We start from the raw sequence: 18,597 nt of genomic DNA, 5'->3' as shown, positions 1-18,597 counted from the left end.
GAGGTGTGGAGAGTAGATTCCAACAATGGACCCTGATAACACCCCTCCTTTAGGCTCAGTGGGACTTCAGGAGGTGTGTCTGAGAATCAAGGGCAAGTTCAACGGAAATGGGGAGGGGGAGAAAAGGAAGGTGGGTGCAGCTCAATTGAGGCCCCCAGCCTGGCAGGAAAGACTATCTGAGGGGCCCCAATGCATAACAGAAAGGGGGCGGGGTGGGTGGGGGGTCAAAAAAAGAGGCGGGCTAGGTCCCACTTACCCTTAGAGGAGGAGAAGTCCTAGAAATCTGAGGCTGGTAGAGACTAGAGAGACCTAGGATCCTCATCCCACAGGAGGGGTTAAGACCTTGGAGAATCTGAGGAAAGTTACATCTGTGCTCAGGCTGTCAAGGAGATGACTCACCCTGGCTTAGGACTTGGAAGGCCTTGCCTGAGATGGGGAGAACCCCCTGGGTAGCTGGAGGCAGGGACCTGGTATTGAAGAGAAAACCACAGGCTCAAAACGGCATCACTCGTGCTAAGCTCATGATGCCAAATGTAGGTTTAATACCTGATCTAACTGCAGTTTCAACCTCTCCCAGAAAATTAATCTCACCCAGGCTGGAATTTTCTTGTCAAGCACCAATAACATAATCTGTCATGCCTCATAGGAAAAAAAAGGCAATCTGAACGGCAAAACCCTCCCGTTCTCTTCCCTCAAAATGACATTCAGGCCCCAAAATAACCGTTCTTTTCTTTTGCTCATAGCTCCCTTGCCCCACTCTTCTTCCTATAAAACCTTCCTTTTTATACCACCCCTCAGAGCACCCTTCATGGGTCATTTAATAAAGCCAATTGGGCCCTGGCCAGTGTGGCTCAGTTGGCTGGGCGTCGTCCTGGGCACAGAATGGTTGCTGGTTCCATTCCTGGTCAGGGCACATGCCTGGGTTTCGGGCTCTATCCCTGGCAGGGGGCTTACAGGAGGCAGCTGATCAATGTCCTCATATTTGGTCTCTCTCTCCCTCCCTCCCTCCCTCCCTCCCTCCCTCCCTCCCTCCCTCCCTCCCTCCCTCTCCTTTCCTCCTCTGTCTCTAAAAATCAATTTTAAAAATCTTTAAAGTAAAAATTAAAAATAAAAAAACCAATTAGATCTTCAAGTTTACTCAGTTGAATTCTGTTTTGTAACACCGGTAAGTGAAGTCCTGATGACCAGCCACCCAGCTCTGAACCAGTCAGGGCAGTGAGGGGGTGGGCAGGCCAGGACTAGGCCCACCCAGACCCTGGGACTTGGCCTTCTCAGCCCCCTGCACAGCCGGGCTGCAGGTAGATGCCACTCCCGAACCAGCCAGTTCCATGAATACCTCCCCACCCAGGCCTTGGCCCAGGTTCCTGGATCTTGTCCACTCTGGACAGGCCCAGGCCACCCCAAGGACTCGCACTTGGGAGCGGGCCTGAGAGCTCTGCGGGTGCCCCATTTCACCAGCCCGGGCTGAGCTGTGCCCCCTGCACACAGACAAACTCACACAGATCCGTGTTTCACATACACACCTAGGCTCAGGGGCCGAAAAGGCCTCATACCTTCCTTCCTTCGTCATGTGACCATGGGCAGCGGGCTTCCCAGGCCACCTGAGGCTGCTTCAGCTTTGCTGGTAAATGCGGGCTCTCGGAATTTTAACTGTGGCCACTTACGCTGTTTACAGCAAGGCTCACACTGGGCTGCCCTTTTGTTTGCCAGGGAGCAGTACTCTGCACCCCTCCCCAGACGCCAGGGCAATGCTGAGTTAAGCAGAGATGAGAGCTGAGAAAAAGCATGAACCCCAAGGGGCTTGGGGTTTGGGGAGACACTGGGAGCAGGGCAAAGGGGATGAGAAATAGCTGGAGTCCTGGGGTTGCACAAGGCTGGCCAGGAGCCTCAGACCCAGAGCCAGAGTGGCTGGTGAGGCTGGGGCTGGCAGGGACAGGCCCTGGTGGCCACAGCCGGTGGAGTTGGAAGAGGGAAAGGCCGCTTCTCAGGGGCTCAGCATATGAGAACTGGAGCCCGGTGTCCTGCACTGTAGGTCGCCTGGAGAATGAGCTCCTGCCGCCAACATACAGCACGTGCAGGCTCACACAGGCATGACCACCGCCACAGGCCCCTGTGGTGCTCATCTGACCGCCTCGCCTTCACCCCCCCATTTCACCTGGCTACGAGGGAAGCAGGGTGGTTGCTCCCCCATCCTCACCTCTGAAGGCAGCAGTTTTGAGACTTCCAATGCAAGGAAGTAGGGAGGCTCCGAGGCTCCCACAATGCCCTGATACGGACGGCAGGGACACATGGGCACTTGGTAAAAATTCCGATTCAAGCCGAAACCGGTTTGGCTCAGTGGATAGAGCGTCGGCCTGCGGACTGAAAGGTCCCAAGTTCGATTCCGGTCAAGGGCATGTACCTGGGTTGCGGGCACATCCCCAGTGGGAGATGTGCAGGAGGCAGCTGGTCGATGTTTCTCTCTCATCGATGTTTCTAGCTCTCTATCTCCCTCCCTTCCTCTCTGTAAAAGATCAATAAAATATATTAAAAAAAAAAAATTCCGATTCAAATCCTCGCCCTCCCCCACCCCATAATTCTGGGTCGGCGGCCGGGGCCCAGGTAATTCTGAGAAGGTGGTCTTTGGAGAAACCCTGGGTGTTGTTAGCCGTGTGGCGGAGAAAATAACGACAATCATACTGCTGCGTTCATTGTGCGCCTACTGTGTGCCACCTGTCTTGCAGGAACCACCTCACTCGCTCCAGCCCCTGACCACCTTTCAGGAAGGTGCCATTATTTCCAAGAGGAGCCGCGGTCTCCCGCGGACTCCCGCATACACCACCCCCTCAAGGGGCCTGCGGGCTCCCGGAGCCTGGGGCGCTGCGCAGGAACAGGACCTGACTACCCAGAAGGGGGGACCGAGGTGAGACCCGCTAGCAGGAAGAAGCAGGGCCGGGCTATGGTGGAGACCCCCCCCTCCACCTCCAGGGATGAGGATCGCGAGGGCCCACCCCCAGACGGAGGGCCAGCCCCCACCCACCCAGGGGGCTCCAAGGCCTCGGGTTGGAGCTGGCCAGGCTTGGCGCATTCCCAGGCGGCGGGCGCCCCCTGCAGCCAGACGGCGGTGTGGCAGGGCGGGGCCGGATCTTCCCCGAGGCCGACCTCCCGGACCGTGTGGGGCTTTTCCCTTGGAGGCCGCGGCCAGGACAGCGACTGTGGGTTTTATGGTCGGTCCCGTTTTAAGCACGAGAGAAATCTGAGTGTCTTGCCCAAGGTCACAGAGCCAACTAGTGTTGGACCGTCCTCCCTCCCAGGGTCTTTGTCCCAGCCCCTCACACCCAGGACAGACACACGCCGCGGGGCAGTTGTACAGCAGGAAAGGGGTGTTTAATGGACTTTGCGGGGGGGGGGGGGGGGGATTCCCCCCAAGGGCGGGCTCAGGAGGTGAGGTTCGGGGGCAGGGACTCCGGGCATCGCTGGGTGTGAAGGGGCAAGCCTCATCTGGGGGCCTCCCGCGGCAGGGGCAGCACTGGGCCTGCGTGGAGCTGAACGAAGTGGGGGTGTGGGGTCTTTTCCCAAGCCCCTGCCCACAGCTCAGGGCCCACCTGCTGGGGAGCAAGAAACTGTCCAGCCGCCACCGCCCCCAGGCAGAGCAAAGCGAGTGGGCTGGCACCATAGAATGTCATGGCACCCCCATTGGACTTCAGAGAAGAAAAATGACTTTAAATAAAGGAAACTGACCCCCTAAGTTATAAACCACTGGGCTCGTTTCAGTCCTCATTACAGCTGAGGGAGCTGAGGCTTAGAGAGGGTAAGTGACCGCCCAAGACTAACCAGCAGTGAGGGGTGTGGGCTCTGTGTCTCCAGGAAACCCCCCCCCCCCCCCGTGTTACCTGGAGGACTGTGGCCCCACCTCCAGCACTCCTCTGTCTATACGCCCCTCCCTTGAGCTTTGAGCACTCTAGCTTCAGAGCCAGCCCAATATGGGGGGGGGGGGGGGGGCTTCCCCCCAGCACCTGTACAATCCAAAGCCACCCCTCTCCCAGCACACACTCACTACTCACCTCCTGGAGGGCTGCCGCCTCCCCACTCCCTGGGGGAGCATTTCCTGGTCTGTGGGGAGCCAGAGGTTGGGGCTGGTGGCCAGACGCAGGCCCAGGGACGACTGAGGGGTTGAGGGCAGAGGGGCACGTTGGGCAATGCAGGTTCTGCATGAGCACCCAGTCCGGCTCCACCACCCTCTGCAGCCAGACAGCTTTGGCCATGTACCTGGGGAACAATCAGCCAGATGCAAGGGGTAGTGGCCCCCCTGGCCTGGTCCCCATGCCTCCTCAGCTTAGGGAACACAGCCCAGGGCTTGGCCCTGCAGGGAGCTGGGGCCGGTCTTATCCGGCCTGCATATCCCTCTACTCCATTTCTTAGGACAAGAATGAAAGGAAGTAGAAAGCTCCGGAAGCTCCCACAACGCCCTGAAGGAAACCTCAGAGAACAGTGAGTGTGAGGGTCTGGGAACTGTGCTAAGAGGCCAGGAGAGATGGCCCAGCTTCCCCCCACCCCACCGGCTCCATGGGCCACTGCTTGGACCTCTGGTTTGCCAACTTACTTGGGTCCCAGCGGTGCACAAATTGCTAAATACCAGTTGCTGGCGCAGCCCTGGTCAAAGGGGTTGTATCCCCACAGGTATCGGCACTGGAGAGGGGTGTAGATGGAAAGAGGAGCTCAGAGCCAGCAGGACTGGGCAGACCACCCCACTGGCCCTCCCGCCCAGCCCAGCCCAGGGCTGCTGCCAACTCAGAGGGCAGAGAGGCCCAAGAGTGAGCTGAGGCCTCCCCTACCCAATTCTGAGTTGCTCTGTCCAGGCGACCCTGGCACTGCACCCACCTCTCCTGCCTTCTCAGGGATCCTTCCCATCTCCTTGTACCCCCTTCGGCAGCATCTTCCCCACCTCTGTCTCCTTTGGCCACACATATTCTCCTACTATGTCCTTCCAGGTAGACGTTCAAATCTTCCGTTGGCTGACAAACTGCTCCAAAGACAGTTCCATATACACACATCCTGCTCCCCCACTTCTCTACTTTCTTACCTCTCGTTTTTTTCTAAACGTGTGCCTTCCCTGAATTTCACTGTCTGGACGGGCGGCTGTATGGAGCCCTATCCTATTTCCCTAACCGAAGTCACACGGCCCTGGGGAACCTGGGCTGAAGGGCCTGAGCACCCAACGCAGGAAAGGGCAAGTCCGCCCCAGGCGCACTCTTGACCAGGTTCTCTGCCTCCCTTGTCCCTCCCTCCATCCATGAGCCTTGGGCCTTCCTGAGCCCATCTGACTCCCCAGCATAAGCCAAGTCTCACTCCGACTTCAAGAGCCTCAGCAACAAAATGTTTGTCATAACCAAAGCTCTGCCAGCCACCAGCTCCCCTACACCCCGTCCCTGTCCCTAAGACTTTGATCTCCAACAGTCTTCTCCACCCAAAGGAACCAGGATTGCATGCAGGGCAGCTGACGCCTGGGGTCAGAAAAGTCAAGATGGCCCCAAAGAGCAACACTAACCACTGAGATACTTGAGTTCTGCCTGCTTAAAGATGCTTAAAGCGCTGGAGGGAGATTGACACTCTATTCACAATTTTAAGTAAATGGCTCAAAGAGCTTGATCAAGTTGACAGTCAGAATTATAGAGAAATAAATGTTGATGTATTAGATGTATATAAAGTATAGGAAAATGTCTATGGTTCAATGCTTAAAGGCATGATCATTATTTAATAAATTCATAAGACCTGATTAATAAAGCAGACCACCTTCCTCTCTCTCCCCACATAGGACCCTCTGAGACGTGAATGGAATGCAGCAGCCCTGAAGTTTCCAAACTGTCCTCTCTCACTGGCTCCAGACCTGGGTCTCCTGCCCCAACCCCGTGTTTCAAATGCCCTTACAGTCCACAGGACCACAACCAAGTAGGCGTCTCCTCACCCCATCTCCTGCCCAACCCGCTGCTGCCTGGGCTCTCTCCCCTTCCCCCAGGCGGGCATCAGGCTTTTCCCTCTCCCTCTCTCCTTCTCTTCCAAAGCATTGCTGATTCCTTTGTTTGTAGGTTCACTCATTTACTCATAAATATGTTGGGGCCTCAACAATGTTTCAGGCGCTGTGCTGGTGGCAGAGCAGGCCCAGGCCAAGACCGCAAGGCGCAGGCAGAGCGGCAGCTGGGCCACAGCGGCTGGGGAGGGGCCCCTGCAGGTGTGTCCCGTTTCAGGTGCTGCTGTGTGCAGCTGGGGAAGATTTAGTCTGAGGGCTGCCTGCCAGCTTGGCCACTTGGAGGTGCAGCACCAGTGTGACGCTGAGGAAAGAGGCTTGGCCAAGGACAGCGAAAAATGGCACTAATGCCCTGACCGGTTTGGCTCAGTGGATAGAGCGTCGGCCTGCAGATGCAAGGGTCCCAGGTTCGATTCCGGTCAAGGGCATGTACCTTGGTTGCGGGCATATCCCCAGTGGGGCGTGTGCAGGAGGCAGCTGATCAATGTTTCTCTCTCATTGATGTTTCTAACTCTCTATCCCTCTCCCTTCCTCTCTGTAAAAAATCAATAAAATATATTTTAAAAAAGAAAGAAAGAAAGAAAAATGGCATTAATGAACACAGACAACTCTTTCAGGAAATACTGCTGAGCTGGAGGGGAGAGTACGCAGGTGAAGCGAATGCCTGTGATGTTAAGGGAGGGTTTTGCTTTGCTTTTTAAGATGAGAGAGGCATGAACATGTGTACATGATGAGGGGAAGGAGTGGTAACAATAACAACAGCGCATACAGCACTTACTTGTACCAGGCACAGTCCTGTGTCTTATGCATATTAACCCAGGAGGCACCAGGTGGCTAAGTAATATACCCGAGATCTCCCTGTTGGTATGTCATAGAGCTGTGGTTTGAGTGTATGTACTCTGGCTCCAGAGCCCTTGCTATCAAGCACTGAGCAAGTTGTGTCACAGGATGGTGGTAGGATGGAGGTACCTGAAATGGGGCCTGCAGGCAGTGGGAAAGAGCCCTGCCTGGTGAATCACAGAGTGCAAACTTCATTTAGGTTTCTTGGGCTGAAGATCCTGGATTGGGGGGTATGGGTGGGGGCATTCTGAGCAGTGGAGGAAGAGTGAGTCACAGGATGTAGGGAGGGAGAATGCTGCCCCCAAAAGAGGCTGAAATGGTGGACTGAAGCTTGAGAGAGAAAACAGGTAGACCACATGTGGTTAATGAGGAAGGGCTGAGCAGAAGAGTCACAGGTGGGCTGGGAACCAAATATGGGTGGAGTGGAATGATTGAGTGGTGACTGGAAGGATGGGAAGTGGTGGGCAAAGAGGGTTCCTCTGTCTTCTCAGCTGTCTCAATGACTCTAGCTCCTCCCTCTTTATAGTGGCACACTACACTCTTCCTAAAACAGTCTTTAGAAGTCATTGTTCTGAGGGAATCCCATGGCAAGAATGTTCACTTTTGTCACTCCTCCTCCCCACTGTACTGGAAGCTCAGGACAGTGCAGAAAAGAAATAAAGCCATAATGTTGGAAAGGAAGAAATAAAACTGTCCTCATTTACAGGTATCATGGTTTTCTATGTAGAATCAACAAAAAAGCTATTAGAACTAATAAGAGAGTCTAGCAAAATTTTAAGATTCAAGACCAACATACAAAAATCCACTGTCCTGCACCACATCATGACCATATGGCCATGCACCGCCTAACTACGTTTGGTCAGTGGCAGACTGCATCTACAATGGTGGTCCCACTTGGCTTATAATGGAGCTGAAAAATTCCCATCACCCAGTGAGGTTAAAGCCACTGTAACGTCATGGTGCAACACGTTACAACTATCTACGCTATTCATGCAGTAACATGCTGTATAGGTTTGAGGCCTAGGAGTGGTAAGCTATACCATGTATCCTAGGTGTGTAGTGGGCTATGTCACCGAGGTTTGTGTAAGTGCACTCTATGATGTTTGCACAACAACAAAATTGCCTATGAGGCATTTCTTACAGTTGAGTGATGCATGACTGTAATAGTAAACAAAGGAAAATGAAAAAGTTTTTTCAGTTATAAAAGCAGGTCAGAGGAATGGTGGCATGAGAGATCCCCTTGGCCTTTACCCCTGAAATTTCAACAAGTTAATCAACTATCATTCAACAAAGAATTCCCTACTCAATACAAAGGCATGCCTGAGAGAACTGCACACTGAAACATCTAAAGGTGGGCAACCAGGAAGACATAAATGGAAGACAAGAAGGGAGGATCGTGTAGATAGCCCACTGGTGCAGCCCTGTAGCCAGGAGCTCATGGCATGGCCTGGAGAGGGGAGGAAGCCAGGGGTAGCAGGCACTTCCTTCAGCCAGGAGGACAGAGAGCTTCAGGGGGAGGGGCTGTCCAACAGGGCAAGTGGAACTAACAGTGACTGAGCCAGTGGACGTCTGACAGAGCACAGGGTTCTACCATGTGTCTCTCCATTATTGGGCCGGGTGGTGGTGTTTCAGACAAGAAATGGAACCACAGAGCCCTGCCACCACTTGGACTCCCAAAACTCACCTCCAGTAGCCCAAGGAGCATACTGTCTGTAAACCAAGAGTTATTGCATTAGAACCACTGTTTCCCTCTGTGATTTATCCCCAAGTGGGGTGCTTGGAGTGGGACCCCATGGAGGTCAGGGGTTGCCAAAATAGTGAAGGTAAAACAAACCCCATCCCCAAGCAGTGCAGCTGTACTGTTTTAGGGAAGCCAGGGAGGTCAAGTCTGAGAAATCAGAGGTAAAAAAAAAAAAAAACTTGCAATTCAGCACCATCTACTGGAAAATAGTAGAAAGACCTCTATAGAGGAAGCTGCTATAGAAGCCATTCATATAGACAGATACACATGCCTAGACAAAGGAAAAGAGCAAAGATGATCAGAAAGACAATGAAAAATCCCCAGAAACCAAGCTGCTACACATAGAAATATGTGATATAAATAACAGATTTCAAGATTGTAGTTCTGAAAATACTCAGCAAGATTCAAGAAAATATAGACAGGCAATTCAATGCACTCAGAAAACAAAACAAGTACTTTACCAAAGAGGTTGAAACTTTAAAAAAGAACCAATAAGAAATCCTGGAAATGAAGCATGCAATTAGGAAATTGAGAGCAATCCCCATCAAAATCCCAATGTCATTTTTTAAAGAAATAGCATGAGAAATCATCAGATTTGTATGGAACCACACACACACACACACACACACACACACACACACACACATACACACACGCACGCACACACACAATGATAGCCAAAGAAATCCTGAGGATAAAACAAAAACAAAAACCAAGGCTGGAGGTATCATGCTGCCTGACTTCAAATTATACTACAGAGCAATGATCATCAAAACATCATGGTATTGGCAGAGAAACAGACACACAGATCAGTGGGACAGAATAGAGAGCCCAGCTATAAAACCACATGTATATTGACAGATAATTTTTTACAAAGGAGCCAGAAACACACAATGGAGTAAATACAGTCTCTTCAATAAATGGCGCTGGGGACACTGGAAAGCCACATGCAAAAGAATGAAACTGGATTACAGTTTGTCCCCATGTACAAAAATTAATTCAAAATGGATCAAAGACTTAAGTATAAGATCCGAAACAATAAGTTACATAGAAGAAAATATAGGTACCAAACTTATGCACCTTGGTCGTAGAGAACATTTTATGCGCTTGATCCCAAAGGCAAAGGAAGTAAAGGCAAAAATAAATGAATGGAACTATATCAAACTAAATAGCTTCTGCACAGCAAAAGAAACTGATGACAAAACAAAGAGGCAGCCAACCAGATGGGAGATGATATTTGCAAACAGTAGCCCTGACAAAGGTTTAATTTCTAAAATATATAAAGAACTCATTAAACTCAACACCAAACAACCCATCAAAAAGTGGGCAGAAGCCCTGAAAATACACCTCTCCCAAGAAGACATACCAGCAGCCAATAGATATATGAAAAGATGCCAACCTTACTTGCAATTAAGGAATGCAAATCAAAGCTACAATGAGCTACCACCTCACACCTGTTTTGGAGTGGCCGTTATCAACAAGACAAGCCATAACAAGTATTGGAGACGTTGTGGAGAAAAAGGAACCCTCATTCACTGCTGGTGGGAATGTAGACTGGTACAACCACTATGGAAAGCAGTCTGGTGATTCTTCAAAAAATTAAGAATAGAGCTATCATTTGACCCAGCAATCCCTCTCCTGAGTATATACCCGAAAAACTAGAAAACATGTATTCGCAAATATATATGCACCCCTATGTTCATTGCAGCATTATTCATGGTGGCTAAGACATGGAAACAACCAAAGTGTCCTATGATAGAGGACTAGATAAAGAAGATGTACATATACACAGTGGAATACTACTCAGCCATAAGGATGAAATACTGCCACTTACAACAACGTGGATGGACTTTGAGAATATTATACTATGTGAAATAAGTCAATCAGAAAAAGCTAAGAACTATATGATTTCACTCATATATGGAATATAAAACTGAAACTCATGAACATAAACAGCAGTGTGGTGATTGCCAGAGAGAAAGGGGTGGGAGGTGAAAGGGGTCCTAATATATGATGATGGGATATTTGACTTTGGGTGGTGGGCAGACAGTACAATACACAGATCTTGTAACATGGAAACCCACACCTGAACCTATATGATCATAGTAACCAATGTCACCCAAATGAATTTAATTTAAAAAGGGAAAAAGAAAATTCTGTAAGGTTGTTGGATGCAAAAGTAAAAATTTAATCTCATTTAAGATTAACAATTGCATCTAGCTAATAGAAAGTAAAACTGTGTAAAAAGCATTATAAAGTAGCTAGAAAATATTTAACAAAAGATATGCAAGGCTGTTATGTATAAAATTATTGAAAGATGTTGAAGAACAGAAGTAAATACAGAAAATAGCATAAACTTGAATAGGAATATCAACAGAGTAAAGATGTAACTAACCTGATGGAATTGTAATGAAAACATCCACAGTAATGACTGTAGACTTTCACCAGGTAATCAGCTGCTAAACTGTGGTATTTTGAGTTCTAGAATGCCACCTTGATTCAATCTTTAATTTCTTGGAAATATATACTTATTTTACAGTAAAAAAAAGTTATAAAAGCACAAAAAAAGGAAACAGAAAAAATCTAGCACAGTATATGTAAGATCAATGTTTGGAAAACTGCAAAACACTAACGAAAGAAGTCGAAGAAGGCGTTAATAAGTGGGGAGGTACACCATGTTCATGAATTCAAAAACTCAATATCAATTTTCCAAACTGACCTGTAGGTTCAACACAATCCAAATGAAAATCTCAGCAAACATTTTTGTAGAAATTGACAAACAGACTCTAAAAATTATGTGGATGCCCAGCTGGTGTGGCTAAGTGGTTGAACATCAACCTATGAACCAGGAGGTCATGGTTAGATTCCCAGTCAGGGCACATGCCAGGTTGTGAGTCATGGCTAGATCCCCAGTGGGGGACATGCAGGAGGCAGCCAATCAGTGATTCTCTCTCATCATTGATGTTTCTATCTCTTTCTCTCTCCCCCTTCCTCTCTGAAATCAATAATAAAAAAAATACATATTTAAAAAACTCTCTGAAATCAATAAAAATAAGAATTATGTGGAAAATCAAAGGAACCAATAGCCAAAAGAACTTTGAAAAAGAACAAAGTTGAAGAACTCACAGTGTGTGATTCCAGAACTTAATATAAAGCTACTAGTCAAAATAGTATGATATTGGCGAAAGAATAGAGATCCTCAAATACACCCACACCTACATGCCAGCTGAATTTTGACAAAGGTGCAAAAGCAACTCAATGGAAGCAAGATAGTCTTTTCAACAAATGGTGCTGGAAAAACCCATATGCAAAAAAATAAATCTTGACCCATACCTTGTATCACATACAAAAGTTAACCCAAAATGAATTGTAAGCCTAATTATAAATTCTAAAACTATAAAACTTCTAAAAGAAAACCTATTTTTTTTTTAAAAACTTTGTGATTTGGGGTCAAGCAAATATTTAATTATAACATCAAAAAGCACAATCCATAAAAAAAACAACGGATCATGTACTTCATCAAAATTCAAAATACTATAAAGAAATAAAAAGAAAACGAGATGACAAGCCACAGACTGGGAGAAAATATCTAAATCCAGACTACATAAAGAACTCTTAAAACTCCATAGTTTGAAAACAATTTAATATTTTAATGGACAAAAGATTGTAACAGACTTTTAATCAAACACATTCATATGGCAAATAAGAACATGAGAAGATGCCCGACATCATTAGGCATTATAAAAATACACATTAAAACTACAATGAGATACTTCTACACATTTATTAGATTAGCTAAAATCAAGAAAAGAAAAGAAAAACACACAAACAAATCCGACAATGCCAAATGTTAGTGAGGATGCAGAACGACTGAGATTCTCATGCACTGCTTTGGGAATGCAGAATGGAACAGCCATTTGGAAGGCAATTGGCAGTGGTGAATGGATAAACAAGCTGTGGCCCATCCATCTGATGGAATAATAAGCAGCAACAACAAGAGGAAAACCACTGACATGGATAACAACATAGACGACTCTCAAATGCATTACGCTAAGTGAAAAAAGCCAGGCTCAAAAGGCTTTGTTTCCATTTATATGAGACTCTGGAAAAGGAAAACTATAAGGATAGAAAACAGGGCGGCTGAAAGCCGGGGCAGAAGTGCGGGCTCCCATCTGGGTCCCCGTCCCAGGCCCGACCACGGTAGAAGGAAGGAAGTGTTGGATGCTTTACACTGCAGCCTTATCTCAGCTCAACATGAACTACTAGAGGCCTGTTGCACGAAGAAATTCATGCAATAGGCCTTCCCTTCCCTTGGCTGCTGGCATCGGTTTACCTCTGGCACCTGAGACCCAAGCCTTTGCTCTGGACAGGCTCCGGCTGGAGCTGGCCCCAGAGCTGCCAGGCTTCGCTAAGCAGCTTGGAGCCTATGTATGCAAATTAACTGCCATCTTTGTTAATTTGCATACTCTCCTGATTGGCTGGTTAGCACAGTGAAGGTATGGTCAATTTACATGTTTGTCTATTATTAGGTAAGATATGCACCGCCAGCCTCATCGAGGACATCGACACTAATTTAGTGCTACATCAGACTGTGGAGCGTATTCACGTGGGCAAAAAATACGGTGATATTCCTCGAGGGATTTTTGTGGTCAGAGGAGAAAATGTGGTCCTACTAGGAGAAATAGACTTGGAAAAGGAGAGTGACACACCCTTGCAGCAAGTGTCTATAGAAGAAATTCTAGACGAACCAAGGGTAGAACAGCAGACCAAGCTGGAAAACGAGAAGCTGAAGGTTCAGGCTCTTAAAGATCGAGGTCTCTCCGTTCCTCGAGCAGACACCCTTGGTGCGTATTAACTCTTTTGCTCCGAGGCTATTGCGCTTGGGGAGCAGGGGCTCTCACTGAATGAAAATGATGTTTTTCTTTTGGATTCTTTCACATATGCAACATGAAGAAATCATGTGGCTTCCTCCTCCCCCCTTTTTATTAACAAAATCATTGTTTAAAGAAATAGGTGGATGGACTCCTTTCACACATCACAATGGAGCCAGCAACTACTTTTCTATGTTGCTCTTCTCATCCCAAATTAGAGTTTACAGGGGACAGTCTTCATTTGCTTGTAAATAAAATATGAATCTCAAAAAGAAAAGAAAACAGATCAGGTTGCCAGGTTGGTAGAGAGAAAAAGGCCATGAGGGAATTATTTTTTTTGGGGGGGGGGTGATAAAAATGTTCTAAATCTTGGTTATGGGGTTGGTTACAGGGCTGTAGGTGTGTGTATGTTTAAAAAAAGAATTCTATCATGGCTCCCAGGAGTCCACTGCACCAAGACCAAATTCTCCACCCGAGGTTCTGAGCCGTTTAAATCTGGCGAACCTCAAGCAGTCCACTTGACTTCTATGCCCTCTCCTGCTCCAATTGACTATTTCTTGCCTGGCCGTTGTGGCCCAGTAGTTGAGCGGACCTTAAAACCAGGAGGTTGGGGTTCAATTCGGGGTCAGGGCACATGCTGGGTTGCAGATTCCATCTGGGGCGTGCAGGAGGCAGCCCATTCATGATTCTCTCTCATCACTGATGTTTCTCTCTCTCTCTCCCTCTCCTTTCTCTCTCTGAAGTCAATAAAAACATAATAAAATAAAAGACAATTTTTTCACCATCCTATCCTCACTCCGGCCACCGTCAGGCCTTTTTGCTAGCTGGCCCCTCACCAGCAATGCTCTCCCCCGTCTGCTGCCCAGCAAAACCACTAAGCGGCGCCTCCTACCCTACACTGAGCTGTCAGTTCCCGCTCTGAGTCTGCGCTACACGTTGTAGGACAGGCCCCTCAGAGCGTTCACAGGTGTCTGGCAGGTGTTATTCTGATTTCAGCACAAGCGCAAGCCATAGCCTTACTCACCTGCGCGCCTCCCGCCCAAAATAATGCACACGCGGCCCAGCACACAGTAGGCCCTGTGCACACAGGAGGGAGAGTGACTGCCGAGGTGAGATTTGAGCTCAGGCTGGGTCTGTAAGGGCTAACGAGGCATCTTCGAGGGAAGTCAGGCCATCAGTGACCAGGGCGGTGGAGCAAGAAAGTGCGGAGGTGCCCGAGAGGCCAGGTGATCACCCCACCGCCCCACAGAGCGGCGCCCCGCTGGGCCCCGCATACCTTGCCCTCGCAGGAGCGCTCGGCCGCGCTCACGGACAGGGCCTGGACCAGCAGCAGCAGGCAGAGCGGCACCAGGAAGCAGGCGGCGGGTACAGCCACCAGGATGCTGCACACAGCTAAGGAGCAGAGCTGCGGGACCGGCCTCCCAGGCCCTGCCCCGCACCCCGCCTCGTCCGGCCCACAACCACCCTGTCCACCCGCTCCCTGCGCTCCAGCGCGTAAACCCGTCCAAACCCCGCATCCCCGACCCTGCAGGATTCTTACCTCTTTGCAGTTCCTCCCAGCCCCGCCCGTCTCCCTGGCCCACCCACCTCACCTAGTCCCAGATCGGTCTTCCCCAGCAGCTTCTCTCTCTAACCCCGCCCCCATCATTGCTCCGCCCCCAGGACCCCCCTTCGGCTGCCACAGCGCCCCCTCGCGCCCTACTCGGGCACAGCAGTCAGGCGGATACGCGGCGACCTTGTCTATGTAAGGGGTCTCTTGGGTCAGACGCAGCAAGAAGATCAGGCAGGTGGCCAGCACGGCGCCCGAGTAGAGGCACAGGGACACCACGAGCAGCATAAAGCAGCGGAAGTTGCGGTGCCCGATGCAGTTATTGACCCACTTGCAGTGATGGTCAAAATCCTGGGCGAGAGGGGGGAGGGGCCGGCCTCTAGGTCCCGACCTCTGGCCCAGTCTCCGTTGACCCTAAACCTGAAGCCTTCCCTTCCCTCCCGAAGCCACTTGCCCTTGGCCCCACGCTCTGCCTTCTCCCTGCTCCCAAGTGAGCCACAAAGCCCTTAGCGCTGGCATTTCCGGGGTGCGGGCGCTATTGGGGCTGTGGCTCACCACGTGGCCTGTCAGGAGGCCTTGAGAAGCCAAGCCTGCCTGGTCTTTGGTGGGACACATGCTGGCAACTTCAGGCAGGACACAGTGCATCTCAGGGCATCTGTTTTCTCACCCAGGGGAGGAGGATGAGAGCCTGGCCCAGCCCCCCCTCCTAGGCTTGGAAGGACCACAGACGACAGCACATCTGTAAACCTCTGCGGGCTGTGCAAGTGAGAAAGACAAGCACTCAGCTCGGGGTTTGAGCCAGTGTGAGTCTGAGGGCCTTGGGTATCTACTGTCAGCAAGCCCAGGGCAGGAGCAGGGGGGCGGGGGGTGGGGGGTGGGGGAGAGTAGGACAGGGCTACCCTTCCTTCTCCCAGCCTGACAGGCCAGTCTAGATGTGGGTGGCCCTGTGTATGTCAGCACCTGTGCAGGCACAGGCACAGGGGCGGGGACAGCATGAGTGACCGAGAGTGGCTGGGAGTCACTGCCACCCTCGGCCTTTAGCAGTCCCGGAAGTTGTTTCATAGCTGCTACTGGCCCTTTATGAGTGAGCCTCCTGGTCCACACCAGTGCTGGATGGGGGCAGGGGGCTGGCAGGTGGGCAGGTGAGCGGGGCACTCACCTCCACGCAGATGTTGCACAAGCGGCAGTGGTAGGTCCGGGGTGGGCGGTGGAAGCAGCACTGCCGGCACCACTGCAGGCGGAAGGCCTGGTGGTTCACCCAGATCACATGCACTGCCCGGGGACCCTGTTCGTTGGAGCCTGGCATGGGGAGAGGACTGGGCAGCGCCAGGAGGCTCCTCCATCAGTCGGCTGCCGGTGGGGGGTTCCACCATCTCCCTGGGCTCCGGGAACGGTGCGGGGGAGGTGGGCAGGGGAAACCCTAGTCCCCACGGAGCGAGCTGAGCAAACTTGAAGAGGCTGGCAGCCAAAGGGGAAGATGGTTTTCGCCTGAGGAAATCTGCGAGAACTCGGGCCTTGGGAATGGTGACTGATGCTTCAAGGCTTTTGTTCAGTGGGAAGGAGGCAGAGAGAGTGGGAAGAGCTGGCTTCTCTGCCCAGCCTGGCCCAGCCCCCCTCTCCCCACCCCCCACCCCCCAAGGCAATTGGAAAACCTCCAGAATTCTGTCTTTCCACACCTTGGGAAACGAAGTGCCAGAAGCAGGGCCCAAGCAGATGAGGACTTAGGGTGAAGGGGTCCTGAGGACACTAGGGATCCTGGGGCGGCTACCTCCTTCTCCAGGGGGCCCAGGAGAAAGTCTCACCTTGATGTAAGATGCCAGGGTCTGAGAAGTTGAGTGAAAGGAGACTGAAGAAGGTGAGGACAAAGAGGGGCCCCGTGATGATGGGAAAGGCCCACTCCCCGTTCTGAGCCAGCCACCTGCAACTGAGACCAGAGCAGGACTCAGCCCTGCTCCGAAGCCCCTGCCAGGACCAGCTCACGGCTCAGGGCCCACAGGCCTTTCAGCTCCAAACATACGGCGTCCGACAGATCCACGGAGGCTCCAGCAACGCCCCCAGGGTGCCCGCCACCTGCAGCCCCCACACACCAAATACCTCTATGCCGGTGCCTTTGCACATTGGAGTCCCCCTGCCCAGAATATCCTCCCTCCCCGGCCCCCCTGCCTCTGCGCCGTCATTTCCTCTCTCTCCTGCCAGCCGGTGCGGAAGACTCACGGGAATGCAAAGAAGAGGCCACTGAAAACCAGCAGCAGCACCACATTGAAGGCCGCAAACAGGCTCGGGAGGACCCAGGGAGGCGGGGCCTGCGGCGGGGGTCGGGGCTCCTGCACGAGGAGAATGGCATCCTTCCTGAGGGGCATGGCTGGGCCTCCCGCGCCCCCAGGGGAGATCAGAGCCACCGGGCTCCCTCTCCCCTGCTGGCTCCAGGCGCCCCATGGCCACAGCGGCCTCGGAAGCCGCAGCTCAGGGTGGAAGGAGAAAAGTCCCAGTGTGACATCACAGAGGCTGAGGAGGAGGGGGCCAGGGTTCTGCAGCAGAACTGCCCCCAGCCTGTGACTGTCACTGCCTCCAGCAAGCCCACCCCTCTCCACTTGTGCTGGGGACCGAGAGGCCCTGCCCTGCCAGGAGGCTCGCTCCGAGACAGCAGGAGAGTAGAGACACTTGGGGCGAAGGTGCGTGGTTCTAACCACCCTTTTGGCTTTGGCGCTAATTGAAGCAGTGCTCTGTGCTCGCTGGATTGCCTTTTCCCCTTTTTGTTTATTATAAAATTCCACTCTGGGGGGCGGGGCAGCTAAACAATTTTGCAGCTTCCCTCATTTCCATGGTTGGCTTCAGGACACAATTCTGGTCAGTGAGGCCTAGGTGGGTGTGGGTTGAGAGTTTCTAGAAGAGCTTTTGCCTTCCTGATAAACGGGGCAAAGGGCACGGTTGGCACAACCGTCCCTCTCTTCCCGTCTTGAACCTAGACCTGCTGGCTGGCACCTGAGGGTGCCACCTTGGACCCGTTAGGCCAGTGGTCGGCAAACCGTGGCTCGCGAGCCACATGCGGCTCTTTGGCCCCTTGAACGTGGCTCTTCCACAAAATACCACGTGCGGGTGCGCACGTACAGTGCGATTGAAACTTTGTGGCCCATGCTCAGAAGTCGGTTTTCTGCCTGGGCGAGTCTATTTTACAGAAGTGGCGTTAGAAGAAGTGGGAGGTGTCGATGCAGGCAGGCCGAGGGATATGCAGCGCCGGGGAGGCGAGCGTGATTCATGCAGGAGCTGAGTGAGCCAGTCAGTCAGCAGTCTCATGGTGCAGTGGTTAGTGCTAGCTGCGTCCGCAAATCGCGCGCAGGTGACAAAAGTACCTACTCGAAGCATAAAGTTACCTGTATTTTTCCAACCAACTGCAAATCCTACAGGTATTTTTGTCATCAATTTAAGAATTGTAATTCTTTTGTGTTGGTGGCTTTATTATTATAAAATGAAACATTTGTTAGGTGCCCTGTTTGAGATGGCTACAAAGAAGAAGCAAAGAAAAACAGAAGACGAAAACTGTGCATTTAAAGTTGAATGTACCTATCTATATAGTTTAAGTTTAAAAAATTTG

General features: G+C 51.0%; 1 protein-coding gene across 1 annotated transcript; it reads right to left on the bottom strand.

Annotated features, from left to right (window-relative positions):
- Positions 1–3,406: 3,406 nt before the first annotated feature.
- ZDHHC19 (zinc finger DHHC-type palmitoyltransferase 19) lies at positions 3,407–17,365 on the bottom strand. The gene is made up of 8 exons (XM_059687507.1): positions 17,220–17,365; positions 16,808–16,929; positions 16,165–16,304; positions 15,184–15,356; positions 14,733–14,838; positions 4,583–4,668; positions 4,044–4,248; positions 3,407–3,524 (listed from the first exon to the last, which is right to left on the bottom strand). Exons 1-8 carry the CDS (start codon positions 17,363–17,365, stop codon positions 3,477–3,479), a joined length of 1,026 nt encoding a protein of 341 aa, XP_059543490.1. The 3' UTR covers positions 3,407–3,476.
- Between the last annotated feature and the right edge of the window lie 1,232 nt (positions 17,366–18,597).

The sequence above is a fragment of the Myotis daubentonii genome, chromosome 3 (genome assembly GCF_963259705.1).
Source record: "Myotis daubentonii chromosome 3, mMyoDau2.1, whole genome shotgun sequence".
NCBI lineage: Eukaryota > Metazoa > Chordata > Mammalia > Chiroptera > Vespertilionidae > Myotis > Myotis daubentonii.
The sequence above is the reverse complement of the archived record's forward strand: the minus strand, read 5'-3'. Positions and strand labels throughout refer to the sequence as shown.

What these genes read in the sequence shown, in the direction of transcription:
- ZDHHC19 (XM_059687507.1), bottom strand. Translation starts at nt 17,365, where the DNA reads ATGCCCCTCAGGAAGGATGCCATTCTCCTCGTGCAGGAGCCCCGACCC. An exon ending in GGCCTCTTCTTTGCATTCCC is followed by an intron (nt 16,930 to 17,219) that starts GTGAGTCTTCCG and finishes CTCTGGTCTCAG; the next exon opens with TTGCAGGTGGCTGGCTCAGA. An exon ending in CCCTGGCATCTTACATCAAG is followed by an intron (nt 16,305 to 16,807) that starts GTGAGACTTTCT and finishes TCCCCATGCCAG; the next exon opens with GCTCCAACGAACAGGGTCCC.